The sequence below is a fragment of the Toxotes jaculatrix genome, chromosome 14 (assembly GCF_017976425.1).
Source record: "Toxotes jaculatrix isolate fToxJac2 chromosome 14, fToxJac2.pri, whole genome shotgun sequence".
Classification (NCBI taxonomy): Eukaryota; Metazoa; Chordata; class Actinopteri; family Toxotidae; genus Toxotes; species Toxotes jaculatrix.
The window spans coordinates 12,414,116-12,438,970 of record NC_054407.1 but is presented as its reverse complement, the minus strand read 5'-3'; the positions used below and the strand labels follow the sequence as shown (position 1 = coordinate 12,438,970).

Below are 24,855 nucleotides of genomic sequence, written 5' to 3'. Positions count from 1 at the left end.
AGAGAGAAATGAAGATGTCAGTTCTTCCCACAATGCATTGCGTCAGCGTGACCTGAGTTGAAGTGGCTTCGTCTGTCCCAGTGGCACGTCAGCGAGAGACAGACACACAGGTAAGCTCTCAGTCTGAAAAATCGTTATCCGCTAGGATTAATATCAGTAAATAACTTAAAATGACTCCATTGTGAAACGATTTATTGTTTTATTCAGTGGGTCCTCATTGTTTTGTTGTTGTTTTTATTTATTTAAGATTCTGGAAATGGTGACTTTCACGCTTACTTTCTCTTACACTTTGCAAAGGGGGAAAAGTTTCTGTGCTAGATCCAAGCCAACACGTGCAGCATTGTCTTATTTTCCTCTGTACTGTGCAGGGCAGGTTATGTGAGAAGTTTGATAATTAAGGAGAGTTTATATTTGCTGCAGTATATCTGTACACTACATTTAGACCGAAAAATTGCTGAAAGCTCTAGTGAAAGACCTCTTTGTAAAGGGTGTTTCCATTCCTTTTCATTTTATCTCCAAGATAAGCTTCAAGCTTGAATAGTGCGTGCACACACATACACACACACATACACACACACACACATACACGCACACACACGCACACACTCACGCTCACAGTGGTGTCAGATGGGGACAAGACAGTGTGCTATTTCCTCTCTCTGTATTTCAAACTTGACAGTTTGAATTGCACCTGCTTCCCCTCACTGCGTCAAAGTGGAAAGAAGTTAAGAGAAAACCACAAAGTACGCAGCAAGGAAACATGACTGCAAAGTCACACTAGAATAGGTGTATTTGTCAGCATACACACATTTACAACTTTTCCCACTTTCATGCACATTTTTTATTGTGTAGCATATTTATAGTGTCTTTGTTTATGTGGTGTCTCCTCACACGTTCTAAAGTCACACAACATAAGCAGAAGTTGGTTGCAGCCTCCAAAATAAACTATAGTGAAATGGCACTGACACTGAATGCAACTCCCTGCTGTGGGCCTTTCTGCAACGCTGTGTACTGTTACAGTTGTTGCTGTGATGGTCTGTAATGGGAGTGTAATGTGTATTTGCGGCCTTAGTGATAGATGAGCCGTCAGAGTGTGGCCCTCAAAAGCTCTGGGACATTTCCTCAGTGGAGTGAGAGTTCACATCGGCCAGCCAGTGTCATTTACAGAGGGCTGGGAAATAGCAGAGCGTTGAGATGATAGGGAAGCTTAAGGTGGAAAGTTGCGTTCATCAGGGTGGAGCAAGAGAAAATAAGAGTGGACAAAGGTGAAGGGTTAGGGTTTCTTGGTTTGACAGGGGCAAAGGGCTGAGCCATGCTAGACTGTGTTGGCTTAGGGTTAATGTGATTGATGAAGACTGAAGAGAAAGTTTGTGGGAGTTTCCAGAATGTTCTGAGCTTCCTGCTCTTTTACTCTGCTCTTTATTTCACTGCCACACATTTGTAGGACTTTCAAAAGACAGAAAATAATAAAAACAAAGAATGAGGAAAATTGATGCAGCAGAGGCTGAGATATTCTGATTTGTGTCCCTCATATGGCTCAAGCTCCAAAAATGCTAGACAATACAATTCCCATGATGCAATTTGATGGTGACATTACTAAGATTTTCTTCTCAAACTTGACAAAACTCCAGAGCCATACAAATATTGTACAACTGTTTTCACAGTGATACTCCCCATAACTGGTTCACATTCCACCAACTTTACATGATGGGTAATATTGGTGGAATTCCCCTTTAACTACACACACACCTCTTCCTGTTTTCGGCTGGTTAACATTAGTATGTGTGTGAACAGTTTGCTCAACCCCAGTGTGTTGATTCCTGTTGCTCTTTGCTCGAACTTAAACAGCTCTACAGCCTCATTGATCTTCTGGTGAGAACAGCGGTCACACCATCCTCTTATCTGTGAGATAGGAGACATGTTGAGCAGGAAGTTAAAACATATGGCTGACGTCACTTCAAATAAAGAAACATGAAGCAGAAAAGGAGAAATAGGCTGCTGTTGTACATTTGATCCCATTATACACAGACTGAAACCTGAAAGTGTTACTTGTTGAACTAAATGAGCAAACCATCTGGTAACTGCAGAGCTTGGCTCAGCATTCGTACCTCTAATCGGAAGAGGGGGAATATGCTCCTGTGGGCTGTGACAAATAGAGAAGTGGTTGTGGTTCTTTCAAGGGGGAAGTTTAGGGGAATTAAGATGTAGTCATAAGTGAGAGAAAGTGATGAAAAGACAGACTCAGAAATAGCATGTTAAGAATGATAATGAATAGGAAATATGGATGAGCCATGCAGAGGAGAAGAAGAAAGACGCAGAGGGGAGCAGAAGCACTGGCGCACACTCAGCTGCAGTAGAAGAGGGGAAGAGGGGAAATTCCACGTCAGTGTCAGAGTTTCTCAGAGAGCCCAGATCTTTGGAGGCATTGCTAGTGTGTCTCCTGTTGAGCCACAACAACATCAGTCACCATGTTTCTTCATTATGGGTCAAGGAAAACTCCCGTTGGAGGTTAGAATGACCTGCTGCTTCCATTGATCAGCAATCAAACAGATTGCTCTGCTAACACAAAAGACACAGCAAATGTGTTCTAGCAGGGCTGTTTCCACAGTTGGAAATAGATCTCCATCCATCACTAATGAATGATGGTTGGAAACAGATCAAGGCATGCACTTTGCTGTTGCAACTAATAATGCCACTGTCTATCAAAATTTGAGCAACTCAGAAAAATTGCACGATAAGATCTTTCTTTTGTCTGAGGTATACAACATGTTTTTTGTTCTATCTGAGTGCACAGGCGCATTGCATCAGAATACTGGCTAGGTAAAGGGTTAGCACTGCAGCTGGGGCTCGACCACAGATTGTCACCCGGGGTTTAAGGGCCTGCTGTGTAAATTAGAGATGACTTATCACCAGCTTTGTATTAAACAGAGCTGTGCAGCAGTAGAAACTGGTCCAGGGAGAGAGGGAGGGAAGGGGGGGAACAGAAAGACAGCTGAGGCGTGACAGTTTTACATAGGAGAGGCATATTTTTTTTGCAGTATTATAAATGTATATGCAAATAAACCAAAGAAAGAGGGAGTTCTCACTATCTCCCTATGGCCAGGCTGATATATCAGCATGTGGCAGTATAGGTGCAGGTGTGATCTCAGACAATGTGCATATGTGGAATTTGCTCCCTTTATGAATTAAAATAAACTGCAAAGCTATTTTGAATATTCTGAATATTCAGGATTATGAATGCACTCTCTCTTTGATCGCAATCAAATGAAGTGAGTCATAGACAATGTGACTCATGTTAGCATTAATACTAATGTTAACCAGGATCAGTAAGAAATCTTGGCATCAGCACACAGCTCAAAATCTGTAAAGATTCCTGCAGATGCCAAGGCCACTATCTCCATGGCTACCGGATATTGCAGTATCAGGTCCAAATCAAATTCTTGAAGGCTCCTTTAGCCTCTCTGGCTTTCCCCATGCTAGGGTTGTGGCAGCAGAAGCCTTGAGTCAACAACAATACTGGAGAGCTGGCAGCAGCAGTTACCTCAGTGTTGTCTCGGTTAGCCTTTTTATAATATGCTGCTGACCTGCAACCAAACTGCACAAGTCTGCATCTTTGTGAATAGCCAGTCCCGAGTATTTACGCCCTCTGTGTTACTCTGAATGGATAACCACTTACTAGCGGAGTCCAGTTTGATTTAGTGCAGTTCAGTGTGTCCTGCTTTTATATTGTGGCAAGAGCTGTGAGTGTGAGGCTGAGCTGAAGTGTCTGAGGGTTGCATGCCACAGCAGAAAAGCAGTATGAAAAAGAGAGAGCGGGGATCCGGACAGAAGCCAGACCTAATCTGTCACAAACTCCCTGTAAATCTTTCCATAATTCTTTCCTCCACACTCCTTAATCTGTTCATTCTTCCCAACTGCTGTTTTTCTCCTTATTCTTCCTTACCTCATTAAGTCCCTTGTTTCACTCGTTTCTGTCTCACTCTTTCCAGTCTGTTTGTATTTAATGTCACTACAGCTTTTTCTTCTGATATCTTTCCTCACTCTGTGCAGCCTTCCTTTGCTTGTATGTTTACCCTTTTTCTAATGTTACTAATTTCCCTTCTTTTCTTCTTTATCTTGTTACTGTGTTTTCCCAATCTTTCCTTCCTCCCTCTTCACTCTCTCCTTCCTCAGCCTCACTGGAAAGGCAAGGGCAGTGTTGCTGTAACTGAGCCAGCACTTCCTGGTGTTGTTTTGGGGGGGGGCGTGGCTAGCCTTCAGTGAGGAAGAGAGGGAGGGAGAGGGGACTGCAGGATCTGTATGCCCAGTGCAGTCAGGGCTCCCTCCTCCTCCTTTTCTTCCTCCTCCTCCTCCTCCTCCACAGCTGTTGCTACTGCCGCCCAGCGAGCACCACTTTCGTCGGGCAGCAGACAGACGATCCAGAGGCTGGGGAGTCAGTAGAGACACAGCCCAGCCCGTCTCAGCACAGCACAGCCCAGCTCAGCCACTTCAAGAGGCAGGGGAGGGGAGACACTAGCGCATACAGCCAACGCTGCAACACACACACACACACTCACACTCACACACACACACACACACAATCACACAGACAAACACTCCTCCTCTCTCTCTCTCTCTCTCTCTCTCTCCCTCTCTCTCTCACTCTGGTGCTCGGCTCCGCACAGCTCCTCTACTCATTCGCTGCTGATTCACTCGCTCACTCGCTTGCCTCTCTTCTGCCAGTTGCTCTGCCTTGCTGCGCTCTGCCTGCCTGCCTGAGAATGGTCCAGCCGGTGCCTGGGGGTCTGCTGTCGCGGCCTGTCTGAACACACGCATAAACACACAGAGTCAATCGACACGCGGAAGCACACACACACAAACTGGAGAGCAATGTGAGAGGTAAGAGCTTGGTTCATAACCCTCCTCCTTGTCTCATTGGTTTATCTAGATCTTTCCTCCTGTGTGTGCTGCAGTCTTTACTTTCCAAAGTCATGCGCCTGTGCAGTGGAGCATAGGTAGAGATATGGGGATTGTTTGCCTTAGTGTCTGCTGTGTGTGTGTGTGTGTGTGTCTTTGTGTGCTCAGTATGTGGGCCACAGGGTTAACATCTATTTGTTACGGCTTGTTTTATAGATACAGGCACACGCACATGCACGTACACACACAGTTAGACACATTCTTGGCTCAAAGCAGACAGTCACACACAATAGCTACTTCCTGAGGGTAGCGCTAGTTAGCAAGAAAATTTGATGGTGTGTGTGTGCGCGTGCGCGTGTGCGTGTGTGTTTGGGGGGCCGTGGTTGTTCCAGGAAGCAGTGGAGAGGATCAATAGATCGCCCACTCAGCTTTCATTCCCTCTGTCTGACTCAACATTGGACATGTTGGGAGGTATCCTGCAGGGCTTGGTTAGGAGAATGGAGAAATTTATTTCTCTTTTACCTCTTTCCTCCTATGCTGCGTCAGCCTAAAAGAGGGAAGCATGGTTTTGCATGTGTGCTTCTATGTGTGTGTGCTGTGTAAGGCAAACTCCCGCCCCACTGCATGTAAATTATGTGTGACATGTGAAGCTGCTGCTACCTTATATGGTGAGCACAGTATTTCAGTACAGTAGAATCTTGCCAAGCATTCCGGGTCGCGGGAGGAGAGAGTGTGTGAGAGGGTGACTCTGTCTGTGGGAGTGTGTGTGCTAGTGTGTGTGTGACTAAGTGAGTGTTTGCATGCGTCTGACAGAGGGGGAGTAACTGAGAGAGAGGAAGAAAGTTGAAGAGAGAAGGAAAGAGGGGCAAGAACGAGAGAGACATGGAGAAGGAAACCCAGTAAATAGAGGGATTTTACTTGTCGATGTTTAAACTGGAGTAAAAGTAAGTAGTTTACTCACTTTATTAAGGCTTTGGGAGATTACGTGAGATTGGCCTGTAATGGTTTTCTTTCTTCTGAAGTTTGTCGGTGTGGATCATGCTAAGATAAATTGCACCGAAAGTATTTTCATACGCGCTATAAAATCGGGCTCTTTGTCAGACTCAAATACAGTAATTTTTGCAACTTATTGCAAGCATTCGTTCTTTCGTTCTTTCTAGAGTCCAAAAGCTGTCTGAATAACAACAGGACTGTAGGATTCTGGCGAAATACAGATGGTATGAGAGCTAGAGAGCCTTCAGAGTTTTGAACTCTAGCCTTTACTCCTGCTTCTTCTCTCTTTGTCCCTCTCCTCACCACCTCTGCCCTCCTCCCCCTTGCCTCTTTGAGTTTCCTCTTGGTGGTGTGTCTGTGGTTGGGGCAATGATGAGGAATGTTGTTGTTGTGACTTGAGGGATTCAGAGTGGCTCAGACAGTAGCTCACACAAAGTATTTGCACACATGCAAGCATGCGCAACGCGGACAGATGTGTGGCAGATTGCGTTGTTGAGACTTAAAATCCCCATGGTAGCCCTGCTGCAGGTAGGCTGTCAGCTTCTGTCTAGCAGAAACGTGAAGAACGTGCTGTTGTTGTCAGTGTGAATATGATAGATACTACTGCCAAAGGTCACATTGCTCTCTCTCTCTCTCTGTATGGTTGTATATGCCTGTGAATTCAGGTGCAAATTGCTCTCCACGAATGTGTGTTGCCTATGATCTAGGACCTGCCCTACAGACAGGATTATGCGCATGGCTGAATCGGCGCTGACAGGTTAAGCCTTTATTACACGAGGGCTTCTCTGTATGTTCCTACTGTGTTATGACCACATTTCAGCCCCTCTGAGCAACAGTTTGACACTGCTTTGGCTGAGTAAGACACCTTCCACTTAACAAAATTCCAAACTAAGCTAAAATGAATTGACTTCAGCAGCTGTTCGAGACACAGTTCTTCGTCACACTAGTAACTGAATTTCTTTTACCTGCCATAATACATATCAGTTTTTATTTTTTTTATGAAGCAACCAGTAATAATTTTCAGGCTTCTGTTTTCAGGCATTGCAGTGTAGAGAATACAAAGCTGGCGTTCACTTATTTCCGAACAACACAACAGTTCGAATAAGCAGGCCAAGCAGCATGCGGAGCTGCTGTTTGTGGAGTCAGTAATAAGTGTCCAGTTATTTCTTTGTTTTTCTGTCCAGAGGTACACGTGTCCACACAAGCCTTGTCCTTGTTTTTCTTTACCCCAGGTGCATCAGCTCCTGCTCACCGCCCTGACATCTTAAAACTCTCCATATCTGACGGAGAGACAGACAGCTGTAACATTTAATAACACATTCCAGCCGCAATAGTCTCATTCTCCCTCTCACAGTCTCTTTCTAGCTACCTCACTATCTAAGCCTTTGTTTCTATCATTGTGGCTGCACTTGGTCTGTTTGCCTCAGTATATTAGAAACAGGCCTCCACACAAGTCAGTCTACAAGCCTTAGCATCATCTACCCTTTATGAAAATGATTGCCTAACTGAAATTTATACAGATAACTAATGCAAAATTTAAAACTGGCAAACTGTGTGTGCATGTCGTATACTAATAAAGAAGCTAAACATAGGCTCATAGACACTGTGGTGTATGCTCAGGAATAGAAAAGATTCTGTTTTCTATGTACATAAATAAATAATATGACATGATTTTAGTTACACAAAACTGCTATGATGTGTTTGGAAAAGAAAACTTTTTTCCTTTGGTCTATAATATATATCCCTGTCTATGTTTTTTTTTTTTTTTTTTTTTTTTTGTGGGGGGCCAACTAGGTTAAGCTGTACCTGTATATATACAGATGGAAACCTAAACAGCAACTTAGTAAAGTGCTGATCCACCATGATCTGCTAGAACAGCCTCCCTAAACTCTGCTGGAGGGATGAACATCATTCCTCCAAAAGAATTCCCTCATCTAATATCCCCCAACCAAAATCTCCCACAGGTGTTCAGTTAGGTTGAAGTCTGCTGACTGCCGGAGTTAAAGCACAACATTCACATTATTTTAATACTCACCAGTTGTTCAGTTGTTATGCTTTTTACTCTTTTATTCAGATTTTTCTTAGATTTGTCACCTGTCTGTATATGTAGCAATCTTGTCTCAGCACAATGACACAGACAACATAAATGTGAGCCAATGAGCCACTCATTAAACCGTAAGGCCCGCCATTATCCTCACTGTCCGCTGACTTCACCACATCCTCCTCACACACACATGCACACACAAAGATGCAGTGTTGCACACAGTCAGATATTCAGCACAGCTTAAGAATACTCAGTGTCAGGGCACATAGAGGTTTGTGTGTTTGTATAGGTTTGCATTTGTGTGTCTTGTCAGTGTGTGTGTGTGTGTGTTCATGTACACTGAACAAGAGATCTCATTGTCTCCAGAGGTTTTCTCTCAGCGGAATCAATAGGCATTGTTTGTTGTGTGTTCCTTGTCTAAGACTCACATTCAGAACCATGTTGCTTAATCCGATGACAAGCCAAGTAAATCTGATAGCTGAGAGGAGATGACTTGATGATGACGCCAGGGAGGATGATAACAATACTATGGTGGGGATTACTCTAATTTCTTTGTCAGGGCCATGTGGAGCACAGCTCTCCATGTGAGCTGGGTTTCATTAATAACCTTTATTCATAACAAATTCAAAAATAAGGTGTTAAATAAGTAGTATATTTGTTGTTTCTGTTTAATTCAGTATGCTGTTGCCCTAACGCTAGTCCTTAGCTTGTTTTTATGCAGGCCTGGCTGTGTGTGATCTGTCAACCATGTGAAAGGTGGTATAGATAAGCTATGGTGGATAGAGTTGGAGCCCTCAGTCTCTGCATGTGTGTGTCAAGAGATCAAGAGACAGTGAGGAGAACATGCTCACGTGTCCATATATGCACCAGTGTGCATGTGTGTATGTAAAGGTCAGTGAGGGCAGTATTGACATGCTATATTCTGAGCACATGGAGCAGCAGCGAGGCCTGGGGTGTTGCATTTCTTCCGGCGTCCTCCACTGTGATGACCTGTCTCAGCACACTGTCACCCTGACTACACCTCTGTCAATATGCTGAAACCACTCCTTTTACTGAACCGCAGCAAACCAAAAGAGATGAACGCCTCTTTCTCTGCAGTCAAAGCTGAAAATAGAAGCTCAGGCTTGAAACTGAGGTTTGTTGGTTTGGTTGCCATAGCAGATATAACAAGTAGCATATCTTGCAAGTAGCATATATTTTTGCTATTTTGCTTTTAATCTTCACTCATTCTGCATCAGTTAGCCCCAGTGTATTTTTTCTTATGCGACTATGAAAAATAGCTCCTCCAGTAACTTATGACCCATGGTGTCGAGGCTTGGTGAACCAGACAAATACTATGGCATTTAGTCATTTTTAAGGAAGTCTTATCATAACTGTGAACCACACCCTCTTTCTTGTTGTCTCTAGCAGTTAGTCACAATGACAACTTAAAGACCAGCCCAGATTAGGATTTCGCTTTGACTGTTCTAACTTTTCAATCAGTTGAGACATGCCTTCAAAACAAAACAGCTCTCTCTGTTCCAAAAAAGCCCTCAAAATGCCAGAGCACCATCCATCACGGTCCACCATGCAAATCACTGGCAGGTTTTATGCATAGTTTGTGCTTTTGGTTGAGGTGAAGGGTGGATTTCGACAGCGTCTTTAATTCGTTGCGAACAGATTTGTTTCGTGACTCATCACCAAGAGAAAGGAAAAGACGGGCAGGCTTGCTTTTCATGTCAGAAACTGTCTGTGCCGTTGAGGCATATGCTGGTGTCACATGACCACGAGCTGATGGTGATGGGCTGATACTGAAGACATACTTCCTCTTCTTGCAGCCACGTAATGTTTCTACCACGTGTCCCAAAAGGGTGATAGGAAGCACACAGTCTCTCTCGCTCGCTCTCTCGCCATCTTCCCTTCCTCCAGTGTGGTTGACCTTGCACCAGCTTGCAAGACCTTGGAGTCTAAGGGAGGGCTGCTGAGGATGCTGGAAGAGAAGTCAAGCCAGACAGTCATATTGAGGGCACAAAGACAGAAGCGTGGACGGTGTGGAAGACCAAAGAAGTCAAGGATCGACTGGTTAAAACAGTATAAAGTCTGTGGTTAGAGGAGCGAAGTAGATCATATTAAACAGTCATCCATTTGAAATGGATGCCTTGGAGACAAAGAGGACTGACAGTTAAAGTGGAATTAGAGGGAGTGGCATACTGACAAGAAAGACCATAGCGATGAAGAAATCAATAGGGGGAGGATGCCCATGTCCAGACATGATGGATCATGATGAGCCCTCATTATCACTCTGGCGCTGTCTTACACCACACTACATCGTCTCTCTCTCACAGATATCTGCTCATCTTACTCTAATAGAAACCATAGAAACATACTCAGCAGCCAGACAGAATGCAGCAATCATCTTTTCATGTATCAAGTCATCACATTCTCTCATTTGATTGAAGACAGCCCCTGGCGCCTTCAATTTAAAAAAAAAAAAAAAAAAAAAAAAAAAAAAAAATATATATATATATATATATATATATATATATATATATATATATATCTTTCATTAGTTCATATCCAGCTGTGACTTGAGTTCAAGTCTGATGATCGTTGCTCACCTGAATTTACCTTATCACAAAGTATATTTGTGGAGTAAATGTGTATTGCTTTCAACTGTACCAGACTGAGCTATAGCAATAAATACAAGTAACATCAACATTATATGATATTAAAAACACAGGTCCGAGGGCATACGCGGTTGCACAGAAAGATTAGATTTGGCTGAGTCGACGTTTTCACAGCAATGAAGACAAAATGATGAATGAGTGAGTTCATGGGAATAGAAGCATGCGCTAAGTACTGTAAACATAAAAACGGGGTGGTGTACGTTGGACTGGTTTCATTCCAAAACAAGACAGTCAGTCCGGTCGCTCTCAGTCAAATGTTCAAAACTCAAATGTTTTCTGGCACAAAATGGGCCATTAAACTGACAAGGAAACATTACAGTTTCTCATTTTATTAAGTATTTATCAGCATTTAATAAAATGTTATGAGCTATCATTTGAAAATATTGAGCAGTGAGGTGATATATCTTTTCTGTTTGTATCTTACTGAAAAGTTTTTTCTTTTTGTTTGTTTTTTTTTTTTTTTGGTCTCCTGTCAGAAGGGCATTAAATGGAAGATAATTTGCTGTGTTTTGTGTGTGTGCCTGGGTGTGTGCATGGTGAGGCTAGGGCAGTTGTAGCATTTCTGTTATGATTATGCTAGCAATCCAAAGGTCATTTGTAGCAGTAACGCTATTTCTGCTATCGTTGGGGTCATCCAAGGTGAAACTAAGCAGTTTCCTCCTACCCCGTCTCTTTCTCTCCAACGTATATTCATGTTGCTGGGTCATCATGACCTGAGCTGCGCTGCAGCAGGGCTCTGACATAGCGTGTTGCAGTGTTGCAGTGCTGTAAAGTTAGCAGCGGTTCGTAGCATTGCTGAAGGTGCACATGCTGTTCTGGGAAAAACGATTTCTCGACACAGGGTGTGGTGAGTTACCCTGCCTGTGCGAAAAGAGCGGACGGGCCCCCGGGAGCCCTATCATTCAAATTCCCCCAGCAAACCCTGTACAATGGATTCACCAAAAATAGAAACCACTGGCAGCATTACAAAATTCCGAATTAAAAAACAATCCATGATCTCTCTCTTCTGCATGTAATAAATGGGGCATTATGAAAGTAAAATAATAAACATGGCATTATCAAAACAGGCAAGTTCACTTCTGTGTGAGATCATTGCTATATGCCCGTGATGATAGTAGTACTTCTTATCTAGAAATGCTTGAGTTCATGGAGAATAATGTTATCTAGGATCTTTCATGAAAGGTTGTGTTTGAAAGAAATTTATCATCTGTTTATGAGGAATCAGGTAGTCATAGAAATACTGAGCAGAGTTTTTAGTTCAGTCTGTCCCTCTCTCTTTCCCCAGTAGCAGGCAGGTCAGCCTCCTCTTTGCTCCTCCCCTTGCTCTCACCTGGCGCTCAGCCCAGAATGTTGCTGCAACTCTGCTAGCTCTCATTGGTCCCCACACCGCTTCGCAAGAAGGGAAATGACTAACCTCTTCTCCCTCATGCCCTGCCTCGACTTCCCCCTTGCTTTCACTCTCTTCCTTTCTTTCACCTCTAAACACATTTGCAATGGCCGGCTTTGCTGTACTCAAATGTAAGTGATACAGGCTTTGATCTGCTTTTCCTGCATCGACCAGAAGAGGTGGAAAGTTGTGAATGGCTGCTTTGTGCATTTCTGTGTGTGTGTGTGTATGAGAACGTGTGTGTTTGTGTGTGGCATGGCGTGATGAGCGTGTGTGCGCACCATGTGTGTTCAGAGCTCAGGGCGGGTGAAAGTATTATTTGTTTTAGCTGACACCCCTGCATTTCTGACATTTTTACATATTCTTCATTCCCGCAGCTGCATAGCTTAGCAGTGGCATGACTTTAAAAAATGCTGCAGGTCAGAACCTCCTTTGAAAGAGAAAACAAACCTGGAATATTTCCGCCGATATTTTTCATCAACTAATCTTTCTTTCTTTCCCCCCTCTCTGTCTCTGTCTCTCTCTCCAGAGGAAGTGCCTTCCCTGATGTCTGCTGCAGCTTTGACCTGCTTCTACAGCTGAAGCTCCACCTTCCCCCCGCCTCGCTCGCTTGCTGCCACAGTAACACGAGTACAAGGACAGCGACCACACCCTCCTCGCAGCCTACGCTCCGACGCGCTTGTCCATTCACCATCATCACCATCCACTCCTCGCAGCAGGGCTCCAGCCTCAGCTCTCCTCACCAGACGGCCCCGCTGCCAACTGCTCTCCACCAGCTGACCAGCCTTACCACAGCAGCCCGACACACCACCAGGCCCACGCAGCATCTCACCCACTTTGCCTTTAACTTTCGCCTTCAACCCTCTAAGCCTCCACTCGGTCCTCAGTGTCCTTAACCTTCCTGTAGCAGGCTACATCCAGACTATCACCTTTGTTGCCTGCTTCACTGCACCTAACCAGAGGGCTCCCGGTTTGGCCTGTCTGTCTGTTTGCCATCTCGGTTTGTGAATGCTGTAGATGAGACCTTTCAGCGTCCAATAAACAGTGAGAGGGAAAAGTCAAGCCGAGAGGGGCAACTTACTTGTTAGGTTAAGTCGTCTCCTGGATATAATCACTTTGTCAGTGGTTGTTTAATCAGGAAAATGATCCAGTAACATCCTCAGCGAAACATCGTGTTGTAACATTTCACTTTGGACAAGGAGCAGTCTCAATCCATAGGAGCTTTTCTTTTTGAATGTTCATTTCAATTTCACACACAAGTATCACAGACTTTAACCGCACCAACAAATAAACAAACAAACAAGAAAAAGACCTTAAAGTTGTGGATTAAAACACTAGAGGTACTTTATTCACGCTTAAAGAGATCTCAGCTTGGAATATATTTTACCAGCGTGTTGCCATGGCGATGAACATAGCACATATCCGTGACACAAAGTGGCTGACACTGGAGGTATGTAGGGAGTTCCAGAGGGGCACGTGCTCACGCTCCGACCAGGAGTGCAAGTTCGCTCATCCGGCCAAGAGCTGTCAGGTGGACAACGGACGGGTCATCGCTTGCTTCGACTCACTCAAGGTAAGAAAGGAGAAGGTGGTGAATGGGAAGTCTGGAGGTCAGAGTTCAGACAGACAGGCCTCAGAGAAGAGGCCGAGCACACTGAGTTTGACAAGCAGTTTAAGTCTCGGTATGGAGTTACAAACTGGAAATAGCAGTAGTATATACTCTACCTCATATGCTAGAGTGCAACATCTGGCCAAGGCATGTGTTCTCCTTGGTCCCGCCTTTTTCTGATCAGGTGACTGGAACATGTGATCACAGAGGGGGGAAGGTTCAGCGTTTCAGATTCAGGAAGCAGAAGTCAGGCGTTTCTGACACAGCACCATGGAATTTTCTAGGACAGACTGAAGTGTTTTGGCTGGTGTTTACTGCACTTATTTCAAACAGGAGTCATTTAGAAGTCAGTTGCATTTCCGACTGATTACACTGTACATAAACACAGTTGCACGAGTTTACAACATCAGCACAGTCTTTCTGGAAGCGATAAACACTGCTGTGTGCAGGCTTTTAAATAGGAAAACAGATGAATAGGCTGTCACATGTACAAACTCATATGGATGCCCTGAGCACAAAACATCTCAACAGCTAGAGAGGAATGAGGCGATAGCATCATCGTGGAGCTCTCTCTCAAACCACTTCCTGTGCAGAGGCCTAGGGGCAGTTAGAGGGGGTCCGTATGTGTCCCTATATGCCTGTAAGTGTTTTAGAGCAAAGTTGGTGGCAATTTTGGGGCACCGTATGCAGTAATTTTCCATTTGTAGGTGGCAGCAGGCAAGCAAACACCTCGTTTTCTTTCTCTCTCTCCCTCTCTCTCATTCTCTCTCTTTCACAATCTGTGTTTTTATCAGAGCACAAGATCTCTAGAGATGGGCGGACCTCAACCCAAAGTTTCCAACACTGACACACACACACACACACAGGTTTTTGGCTGTGTTTTTTTTACTTTTGTTTGTATTCTGCCCCTGCAGACATTGGTGACTCGTGGTCATTGGCAGTGTGTGAGCAGGGCAGGGTTATGATGAGGACAGCGTGTGTGAGTCGACTCAGAGAACAGTGTTTATAGCCAGATGTGGACAGAGGAACATTGTCAGGCCCAAGCTGAACTCTTCCCAAGTTTCCTCACAATGTGCTAACGCCTTTGCGCGTGCGTGCGTGCGTGCGTGTGTGTGTGTGTGTGTGTGTGTGTGTGTGTGTGTGTGTGTGTGTGTGTGTGTGTGTGTGTGTGTGTGTGTGTGTGTGTGTGTGTGTGTGTGTGTGTGTATGTGCGTGTGTGTGTGTGCCCATCAAAATTACAAGATAAATTAAATAGTAATTCTTGACTCCTACTTTAATAGTTTTGGTCATCATTCCTATCAATGGTGACTGCCACTATCATTATTCTTCCTCATCTATTGAGATCTTCCACTTTAACTGAAAAATATAGGAATGTGGTAACTTTGCTAAAAAGGAGTGAGAGTGCAAGAAACACAAGCAGTCACTCAATCATTCTACTTTTAAACAAACCTTACTTACTATGATTAAGCATGATACATAATTTTTAAGTGTGTTGTATCATAGTAACCAAAGCTGTATGTGCACACAATTTTCCTTTGCAATGAGTGACTATGGAGGAATATTTCTGATGTGCTCACTTTTTGTTTTACCTTCTCATGAAGACATGGATTATCTGGCTAAACTTTTAGCTTATTTACAGCCTGATGTTTCACTGAGGAGGTGTAGCTGTTTTTCCCAGATCTCAGAAATTAATTGGGTGTGTAAAATGTTGTAATAGCCAATAGAAATGATGCACAAAATTGCCAAATTAAGACCCAAATTGTAAGTAACCTGGATGTCCTCCCAACTATCTGGAGCTCACAAGCCCCTTAGTTCAGTACAGTGACCACATTCACTGACAAAGCAGCAATCTCAATACGTGAACATATGTTTAAATTGTCATTCACACTGAGGTCAAGGTCAGCCACTGGAAAGGAGTAGCTGGCAGATATATGGAACTATTTGAAGGAACCAAGGGGCCTATTTTAGTAGTTTGGACTCATTTTCCACGAGGACTTATGTATTAATGGAGTTGGGTGATACTTTTTTTAACCAATCGCCCCATTTTTTCCACTGGTAATGAAAAACAGAGTGGGTCTCTAAAACCCACAGTGGAAAAAAACAGCAGGAGCAGGGGAGAGCAAGAGAGAAAGAGAATGAAAGGGAGAACAGAGAATATCAGAAACGAAGGCTGTTGATTCATTTGCATGCATACGCCAGCAGATAAGACCTAAACCGAAAACATATAGGCACAGACACGTTCACCACATTGTTGAAGTTCTCCTGTTACATAAACACGTTCACTGAAAAAAAATAAAAATTTGTCCTACTTATCTCTCACACAGGTTGAGTGGTCAAAATAGGACAAATTCTCCATTTAGTTGTTACATGAAGCCACATCACTCCCCATGACTAGTTTTGCACCCTCTGCACCCGCACACACACACATACATACACAGAGTAATGCACCCACTTGGACACATGTGCACACACTTTCTGCTCATGAGAGAGGATCGACCTTCTTCTTGAGAAGTGTATAATTAGAACAGGTCTCACATGATCACCAGTGCATAGCTGAGCAGGTCACACCCAAACCCAGTCATTTCCCCAACAGCCACTCTCTCTTTCTGGCCTCCTTTTTTTTCATGGTGCAGACACACACACACACACACAAGGGGTCGACCGATGTGGTTTTTTCAGGGCCAATACCGATTATATGAAGTCAAAGAGACCCTGATATTTGGACTGATATACATTTGCAATTAAAATCTTGGTGTCAGAACATAGAATAACACAAAGTCCAACACAAAACTTTGTTGAAATGCCTGTTGGCATATGTTTAATTAAAAGAGCACTTTTCAGCGTTACCTGAAAACAAAAATTGCAGGGAGCTCCCAGCAGCATTTCTTATAAAGTTTAAACTGAAAATTTAAATAAATAAATAAACAAAATAGCTGCACGTATTACAGAACACCTTCCCTGTTGTTGGTTGAGTGCAATTCTCCCATACTGCCCTTGTAGACATTTTCTTTAGTGCAATGAGGGTTTAGAAAAAGAGAGAGAGAAAAAGAGAGAGTTAAAAGTGAGGCTGCAGGCTGACATATGCTTAACGCATGATTATGCTTCAGTTATTTAAACAGCTTTGGGAAGCCTTTAGTTGGTTTCAGTTATTCAGATGTAGCAGAGAACCTGTCTTTCAAAACTGGGCTTCTTCATTACATTATAATTTATGCACCCCATGTATGGATTAACGCAGGCTTTAGATGCAGTTCCATTATGTCTGAAGTCTCCAGCAACAATAACCTGCACCTCTCTGCAAGGAACAGAGTCAGTGACAGCTTCAGGACACACTTCAAAAACATTACTAGTCATCACAGGTTGAGACTGTTAGTACATCCTACCCTGAAACGTGAGGAGCAAGAAATAACATTATAGCCCATCAGGTTTTTTTTCTTCGCCAGTCAGCTGGAAAAATTATGGATCAGAAAATAAAGCAAGTAAAGCTATTTTCACAACATGGTAGCAAAAATAAGTTCTACTAGCACTGGCTCAAACGTCAGTCAAATATATAGCTGTTGCCACATAAATAAACTTTATTGCCTTATTATGGTTAACTGTATATCACTGCAACAATGTGCATTATTCAGGCATTTTCAGTGTGGACAGTCTTTTCATCATAGACATAGGTTTTAACATTGTGATGTTTATTGCAGCTTTTGCAATATCGGCTGTCTTGCCTTTGAAACACAGCCACTCTCTTACACAGGAGCTGCTCCAGTCCGCAGATCCGTTCCTCGGTGCCCATCTGTGGCACAGTAATCTTTGGTGTTGATAGGCTGTGACTTATCACGTGTAACTAATCACATAGTGCTGTACGTTGGACATTGCCACAGAGGGGTGAATACAGACAGAAAGAGGCAGCTGCATCGGAGCCAATTAAGTATATTTTTAAATGAATTTATTTTATTTGCAATTGGATTGAAAGATTACGATTCTGACCAGGCTGTGAGTCGACAGACACAGTTTTACACACACAAAAAAGCGTGTCCTGCACCAAAGCATGCTTGTAGAGTCCAATGTTGAGGGAATTAGAGCAGGGCACATATTTGTACCAGCAAAAGCAGGAATAGTTAAATTGCAATTTTTCATGGGAAGATGTTCATGGCGGTAATCAGATGGGGATGATTTGCGCCTCAAGCAAGACAATCAGTCAGAACCAAGTTTTCATCTAGGCCACAGAATTAAAACTAAGTTATGGCATCTGTGTGCCTGTGTTCGTGCACGTACAGTGTACATGCACGTGTGGGTGTTCACTGGCCTTAGACTTGGCCTTAACCCCAGAGTGCAGCCGTTTCTGTTGCCTGCATATCTGGTTGGTGCAGTACAGACAACTCTGCAATGTCAAAGCGGGGTAAATATTTGGAGAAGGATAATGGCTGCCTGGACTCCCTGATTTAAAGTCAGCTTTGTAACTTTGTCTTTTAATGATTAACTACTAAGCAGACAGGTTGGGAACAACACACTGAATCTAAATCTGTGTAAACGGCTCATATTTACAGCTAAATATTTAGATCTGCTCTGGTATAAAGGCAACACAATAACTGATGAGACAGGTGGAAAAGTGTGATGAAGCATGTGCTCCTTTTAGCTGCTCTCAAACCAGCGAGAATATAAATAGGGGAGTTTAAAACACACATAATATGTCAAAGAGGTAACCTACTTTAACGTTTAGTTGTTATAATCAGTTGTGTTCTCTGCTTTCTTTGCTAACGCATTCCTAATCAGATTGGAGTTTAGTAGTCAGCTCAGGTTGCAGAAGCAAGTGAGCTAATGCATGCCTCATTAGTTTATACTAGAATGAGTCTGAGATAATATAGGTTACTCTCTACAGTAAATGAAGTGTAAGCTTCAACCCTCCCACACAGAGGAAAAACTGCCTGCTTATTTCAAGTACTGTGCCATCCTACTTTTCATTTGATGCAAGCCTATTCTAGTCCACTTCACCTTCATTTGTTTTCTTTCCCTCTGTTGGTTGTTTTCATTCTCCTCCCATCTTAGTAGCTCCTTCTACTTCATTTCCCGCTCAGTGTGGTTTTTGCCTCATTTGCTTCAGGCCACACCCATCCCTGGACAGGATGGTTCACATTACACCCCAGTATTGGGGGGGGGTTGTCATGTCTGTGAGACAAAACCAGCACATTGGCCAATCAAAACCAACACCAGAAAATACGTCTCTGCCAAACTATATTCACTGCTTTTAAAGTCCAGCAGCATTGCTGTCATTGCCAAATGTACAGTAATATCCACAAAGTAACACCATAAATGTTTAATGTGCCAGCGTTAAAAGTGATTTTCCCTAAACAGTTCTTTCACCTAGGTGCTAAAATGGCCTCGTGTAATTAAATACAGTATGTTATAAAAATGTAGTCTAGACCTGCAGTTCTCAAGCTTTTTGTAGTCTCAGGAGAACATTACAGCATGTCAGCATGTGTGTGTGTGTGTGTGTGTGTGTGTGTGTGTGTGTGTGTGTGTGTGTGTGTGTGTGTGTGTGTGTGTGTGTGTGTGTGTGTGTGTGTGTAGGCATCTGTGCTGATCTGGGGTCAGTTTGGTAGGATTTTGATACAAATAAATTAAGTCAAACACAAGTCGAAAGTAGCCCAATTTGGCAGGAAAACCACAGACCTGGCAACCCTGCCTGGTGCATCCACACCCACACCCACACCCACACGTACACGCACACATATATACACGTGTTTTTAGGGGCAGGGGTGACATCAGCCGTGACCTTGTGTGAACCTACCAGCAGGAGCAGGTCCTTGTTTACCCCCAACGCCATCCATGTAATAAAAAAGAAAGGAGTGATAACCATCTAGCATGGAGAAGTAGCAGCCCGAATACACACGCATGCAGTAATACACACAGCATAGACCTTGTACTTTGTCCACCTGCCAGCCTGACACACCCACTGTCATCACGTCTGAGTTCTGAGAAAAAGAGAATAAGTGTGAGCGTGTGCACATGTGTGTGTGTGTGTGTTAGATCTGTGTTAGTGGTGCTGTTGCAGCAGGTTTCTTTGTGTTACTACACTGTTCTGAGCCAAGATTACATTCCTGCAGAGCAGAGGGCGGGTAAATACCTCTTATTTATCTCTCTGTCTCAGTCTCTCTTTCTCTGTCTGTGTCTATGTCTCTATCTGTCTTTCCTCTCATTTTGCTGACCATATTTTGACAGCATGTTTATATTCAGTAGTTAGACGGAACAGTCAGGTTAAACACACGCATATACGCTCACACATACACACACACACACACACACACACACACTGAATGGTGGCTGGCCAGACAGACAGACATGTGGGGTAAATATTAGCCGCGTTGCTAGTCGACAGTGTTTTTTATGATTTCAAACAAATTGTCGAGCCAATCTCTGGGCAGTAAAATCAACATGTCATGCTCTCTCTGTGTGTAAGCATATGGTTATGAGTTCAGAAGGCTAATGTGTATTTGACACTGCTGTCACACACTGCACACTACATTAAAAGACGCGCTGCACATGGCTACATGCACTTAACAGCTGTCATTTCTGTGGCCAGTGATGAACTGCTAAAAACCAGAGCAAAAGGCACAATTTAGTTTGTTTGGAGTGTGTAATTTAGCTTAGCATTTTATTTAAATTCTAATTTAAAGCCTGTTATGCATTTTGGTTGTGCAGTGTTTAATCTAAAATGTTTTTTTTTCTTTTTTTCTGTATGCTGCAACACATTAAACATGAATGTGAGTAAAAGTAAGAAGAAATGATCTGACATGTTAAACTGTCCACCGTATTTGGCATAAACAGATCAAACTTCCTCCTTGGATGTCGTCTAAATAGATCTGTGCCACATTCAGACTCAGTCCAAATGCAGTGTTTATCTGCACAACAACCACAGATGGGCGTGTGGAATCCAAAGCCACTCGTAGACGTGTGATCCTCACATCGCTTGCTTCACTGGCCTCTTGACAAAAATGTCTAGCCCAAAGAAAACATCGAGAAGAAAAAGAAATAGGACACCTGCGCAGTGTTGTAATGTCAAAATATGACCCTGACAAATGTGTTTTCAGGATGGAGGTTTCATCACACCTGTGATCAGAAAGGTTTGTTTTCAGTAACACTGTGCTAATCTCCAGTCATGGTGCTGCGGTGATGCTATAATTCAGACAGACACTCTTTCCTGAATCCATACGGGCTTCTGTCCTCTGCATCTGATGCATGGAACCTCCATCCTAATTGGATTTTTAATAGGCTATCTGTGGGTGCACCCACAATGAATTTCTCTCCTTTAAATTAACAAGGGCTGGATTCAGTCGTCCATAAGATGCAGCTTTTAGTAGAAGACAGCTATTCATATCAGAGTGTCTTCTGTTTGGCTGTGCTCAGTTTTCTCCGTAGCTGATTAAAAGGAGCAGGTTTCTCTAGATAAGAGCTGAGTCACTTTATGGGGCTTTTATTTTAGTAACTCCGATCTTTTACGTCTCTGTCGCCTGGTGTTGATGGGTCCATTCTTATGTCTTTCTCACTTTCATGCTAGAGGGATTTGTGTATGGACCAGACTAATCCTGGTCTGCACACACTCACACACGCTTACGGACACACACACACAGAGTCATTCTTCGGTCTGCTTGTTTTGCGGTGTGTGCATCCTTGTCAGATCAGGACGGCTGTGCATTTTATCTTTGAGCTTATGTGACGGAAGATCAGCAACAACAGCCCGTCTTTTCTTCTCAGTGTCAGCCGTCCCTGTCCCTCCATCACACTGGGGCCCTTTATAACACCACTGATACAATGATTACTTCTCTGGCTGCTCTGTCTTTCTGTCTCTCTCTTGAACATACAGACATACCATAAAACCTCACATAGCCAGAGGGTTTGTTTGCTTCAACAATTAACAGCTATTGACAGATTGAAGCCAAGATTTTGAAATGCAAGAAATGTTGTGTGACCTCAGACAAAACTACGTGCATCTGTATGCAGTCAAATTAATTTCTAATGATTCAATTTCACTGATACTAATCAGAGCAAATATTTGCATTTGTTCAAAATTTCACACTTTAAAGGTAACACAGGCCAAAAATCCAGACAAACTTTAGAAAGGAATCAGCACTCTCTATGTTAATTTTTATAAAAGCTTCATGCAAACCAGGTTTGCGTAGATTTATCAACTTTTTAATGCTTGTGACATAGGACTTTCCAGCTAGAAGTCATGGTTGGTTCCATCCTGAAGACAAAAGCATGAAAACATTTCTGTCTTCAGCATTTTTAACCCCTTCACAGCCAACACTGTTCAATCCTCCAGAATTTTATTTTAAATCAAGGTGGAGATGCCAAAGTTTTCAATAATATGGAATATGTCAAGATGAATGATGGAAAAATGTGTAAAACTGCAGTGACAAACACTTTTCCTGTTAATCCCTCCCATTTAGGTAGACACAGAATAGTACACTTCAACACTTCTGATAAAAAATACTTACTTAATACCTTTAATGGCTATTGTATAAAAATGCCAACTGTAAATAGTATCAAAAATAGGACTTTAATTCATGAAAATATAAAGGATTATAACTTTAGAAGGGGAACACTTGACAATAAAGGGTGAAATAGTTTTGTGAAAGTTCAATGTACCTACAGCCCCATGACTGATTTGGCTTTTTCTAATTATGTCTATCCATCTTTGTCTCTAACTTTCTCTTTCATTCTGTTCCTTATCAGCTCTCTTACTACCCCGCACATGGGAATAGTATATCCAGTCGGCAGTCAGCTCAGCCATTATCTTCCCATTAGACAGGTGAGAGAGGAGCTTGAGGGCACAGTCACTCACTTAGACTCAACTCTCTCAACACCTTTTCAAAAGGCACCTCCCTCTCGCCAGCTGTTAGATCCATCAGTCAAGTTTACCCTGCCCCTCATCTCTCTGTCGATGCCAAAATGTGAGAGGGTTCATGCCAAAGTCTCAGATGCCCGCTGGTTTCTGAGGTGAAAGGCACGAGAACGTGAGACAACAAGGAAAAACATAGTAGTGATAGCTGTTCATCTGTTTTTCTCTCGCTCAATTGCTCCCTCTGTGTATCTTGTTTTTTTGTTATTTTTTTTAGTGCATTCCTTCTGAGAATCAGCGCGTCTGCGCCTGTTAAACTCATGGCATTGATCTTAATTACTTTCTCCTTTTCTCTAATTTGGCGTTGCTGACTCCTCTCAGCGCTCTTGTAGGCCAGGGAAACATTTTATCACGACGAGTCAACATGAGCACTCCCCTCAACATTGCAAAATGTTCCCATTTTATCAAGTTTTGTCATATGACATTGAGCGAAAAGTCTGAGCAGTGAAACAAGTCGGCATGTAAACACATCATCGTCCTCAAAAATGTCTCCTTTTTTGGCTTGTCAGGATCCATCACGTGTCCTTGTTTTTTGACCTGAAACAGTGGAACCACCTGAGGTCCAATTAGTATTAACCCTGATAAGTTTTGTGTGACACGCACAGACTGCTTCAGTCTCTGCTTACACTTATACTGCATTGCACCTCCTGTCTAGTACTCGCACTGGCACCAGGAACGCCACTCAATAGTTTATATATCATCAGAATTAGTAGCATTAGCATTACTTTCATCGCATCAATTACATAATAATTTTTCTCAGTAATAGGATATTTTTTTAAATCATTAGTTACATTTTTATATTTTATATATATTATATTTCTGTTAAAAACGGTGGACTCTGGGATTGTTTCCCTACATCTGCAGTTCAAAAACAAAACATCTGAAGAAGGAATAAATCACTTCTTAAACTGCAGTACGAGAGACAGCGAAAGAGGGTGAAAGCATCCTGCTTGTGCTAGTGCCAAGTCCAAAGGAGATAATCACACGCAGAAAAGGATTAGGCCAGTTGACAGTGGGATTAGAGCTGTGGATAGGATTACAGTCTGTTAGATCAGATTAGCATAATACATGCCAGATTAAATCTGTTAGGGCTACAAACCAAATTAATCATCTGCCTCCTGGTTCCTACTTGGCCACTGATGGAAGAGACTTTTTCTGTGTGTTTCTACAATACAAGTGTCACAGAGCTGAGGAAGAAGTGAGCCCTATGCAGATGGTGGTGGTAGTAGTGAGGGTTAGACAGTGAGAATAGAAAGCTGGGATCAAAGAAAGGTATATAAAAGAGAAAAGTAGTAGTGACATGCCTCTAAACTTTTTTTTTCAGCTTTTGATGTGTTAAGATGCATTGGGAAGTTGCCACTGTGAAACAGTAGAAACGAGGATGTAGTCTGCATAACAGAGAGGAGGAAGGGTGTTCACTTCAGGGATTTCTTTCTCCTTTCTATGTGCCTTTGTTACATCTGTCTTATATGATCACTTTCCCCCCGTTTTTCTTATCTGTCTGTGACAAAGTGCATGTGATTTTTACTGTCATTGAGGACCGTTAAGGTCGTCTAATGCTCATTGTAAAGCACAACTGTCTATTCAGAAAAAGAGATAAGGCACTAAAGGTAAAGTCTAACCATTAGTATCACATGGTGCTAGATTACTCATCTTTCTAGTTATAAAATGGCTGATTAAGATAAATGGCAGGCTTTGATCCTTTTTGAGCCTGTGAGGCCTGAAGACACAGGGAAAAGAGCACACCTCAGTCATTTCAGAGAAACAACAGCGTTGTTATTGACGCTTCGCTGCTGCCTGGACCTTGTGATTTCTGTGCAATGACTCTTCCTTCGCTCTCCCACTGGGAAGCGGAGCTCGCAGATGATTAAATGAACGTTCCCAGGCCGCCTCACATACTCACACTGCGAGTGCTGGATGGCTTTCATAAAGTGCTGCTGCTCAGATCGATACCTGTGCGATTGCTCTGTTATTACTGATAATGAAAAGTGCGGAACTAACCCTGTTAGCCCTCCGAGGAGAAGAAGCAGCGGTGCACTGAACAGAGACTGTCGAGAAAAACTGGCGTAAATAAAGTCACATGAATGCGTGTTTGTGTGAAAAGAGATAGAGAGAGATAGCAGGGGGGAGCAGGGGGGAGCAGGGGGGGTGGGGTGGGGGGGGGGGGGGGGTAAGAAAGAAACAGAGAAGTCTAAGTTTGGATCCAGGGCTCCTGTGTACGTGACATCTGACCTGAGGCATTTCTGAGAACCAACACCCTCTCAAGTGTGAATAACTCATTGCTGTGTGTGTGTGTGTCTGTCTGTGTCTATATAAATAGGTTTATGTGGCTGCCACTGTGTTTAATGCATATGTGTTTACCTTTGAACA

At 43.0% G+C, this 24,855-nt stretch overlaps 1 protein-coding gene across 25 annotated transcripts in view; it reads left to right on the top strand.

The window, feature by feature from the left end:
• mbnl1 (muscleblind-like splicing regulator 1) overlaps window positions 1-24,855 on the top strand; it is a 50,673-nt gene that overhangs the window by 8,786 nt on the left and 17,032 nt on the right. For 4 of the 25 annotated variants that reach the window (XM_041054885.1, XM_041054880.1, XM_041054874.1 and 1 more), the window contains exons 1-2: window positions 5,585-5,840; window positions 12,516-13,559. In XM_041054885.1, the coding sequence (XP_040910819.1) occupies window positions 13,386-13,559 (174 nt within the window). In that variant the 5' untranslated portion in view covers window positions 5,585-5,840; window positions 12,516-13,385. Of the gene's footprint in view, window positions 1-21; window positions 111-4,580; window positions 4,879-5,509; window positions 5,841-6,056; window positions 6,114-11,983; window positions 12,118-12,363; window positions 12,406-12,515; window positions 13,560-24,855 lie in introns of those variants that run through there. The other 21 variants (XM_041054879.1, XM_041054864.1, XM_041054873.1 and 18 more) reach the window with 16 other exon arrangements.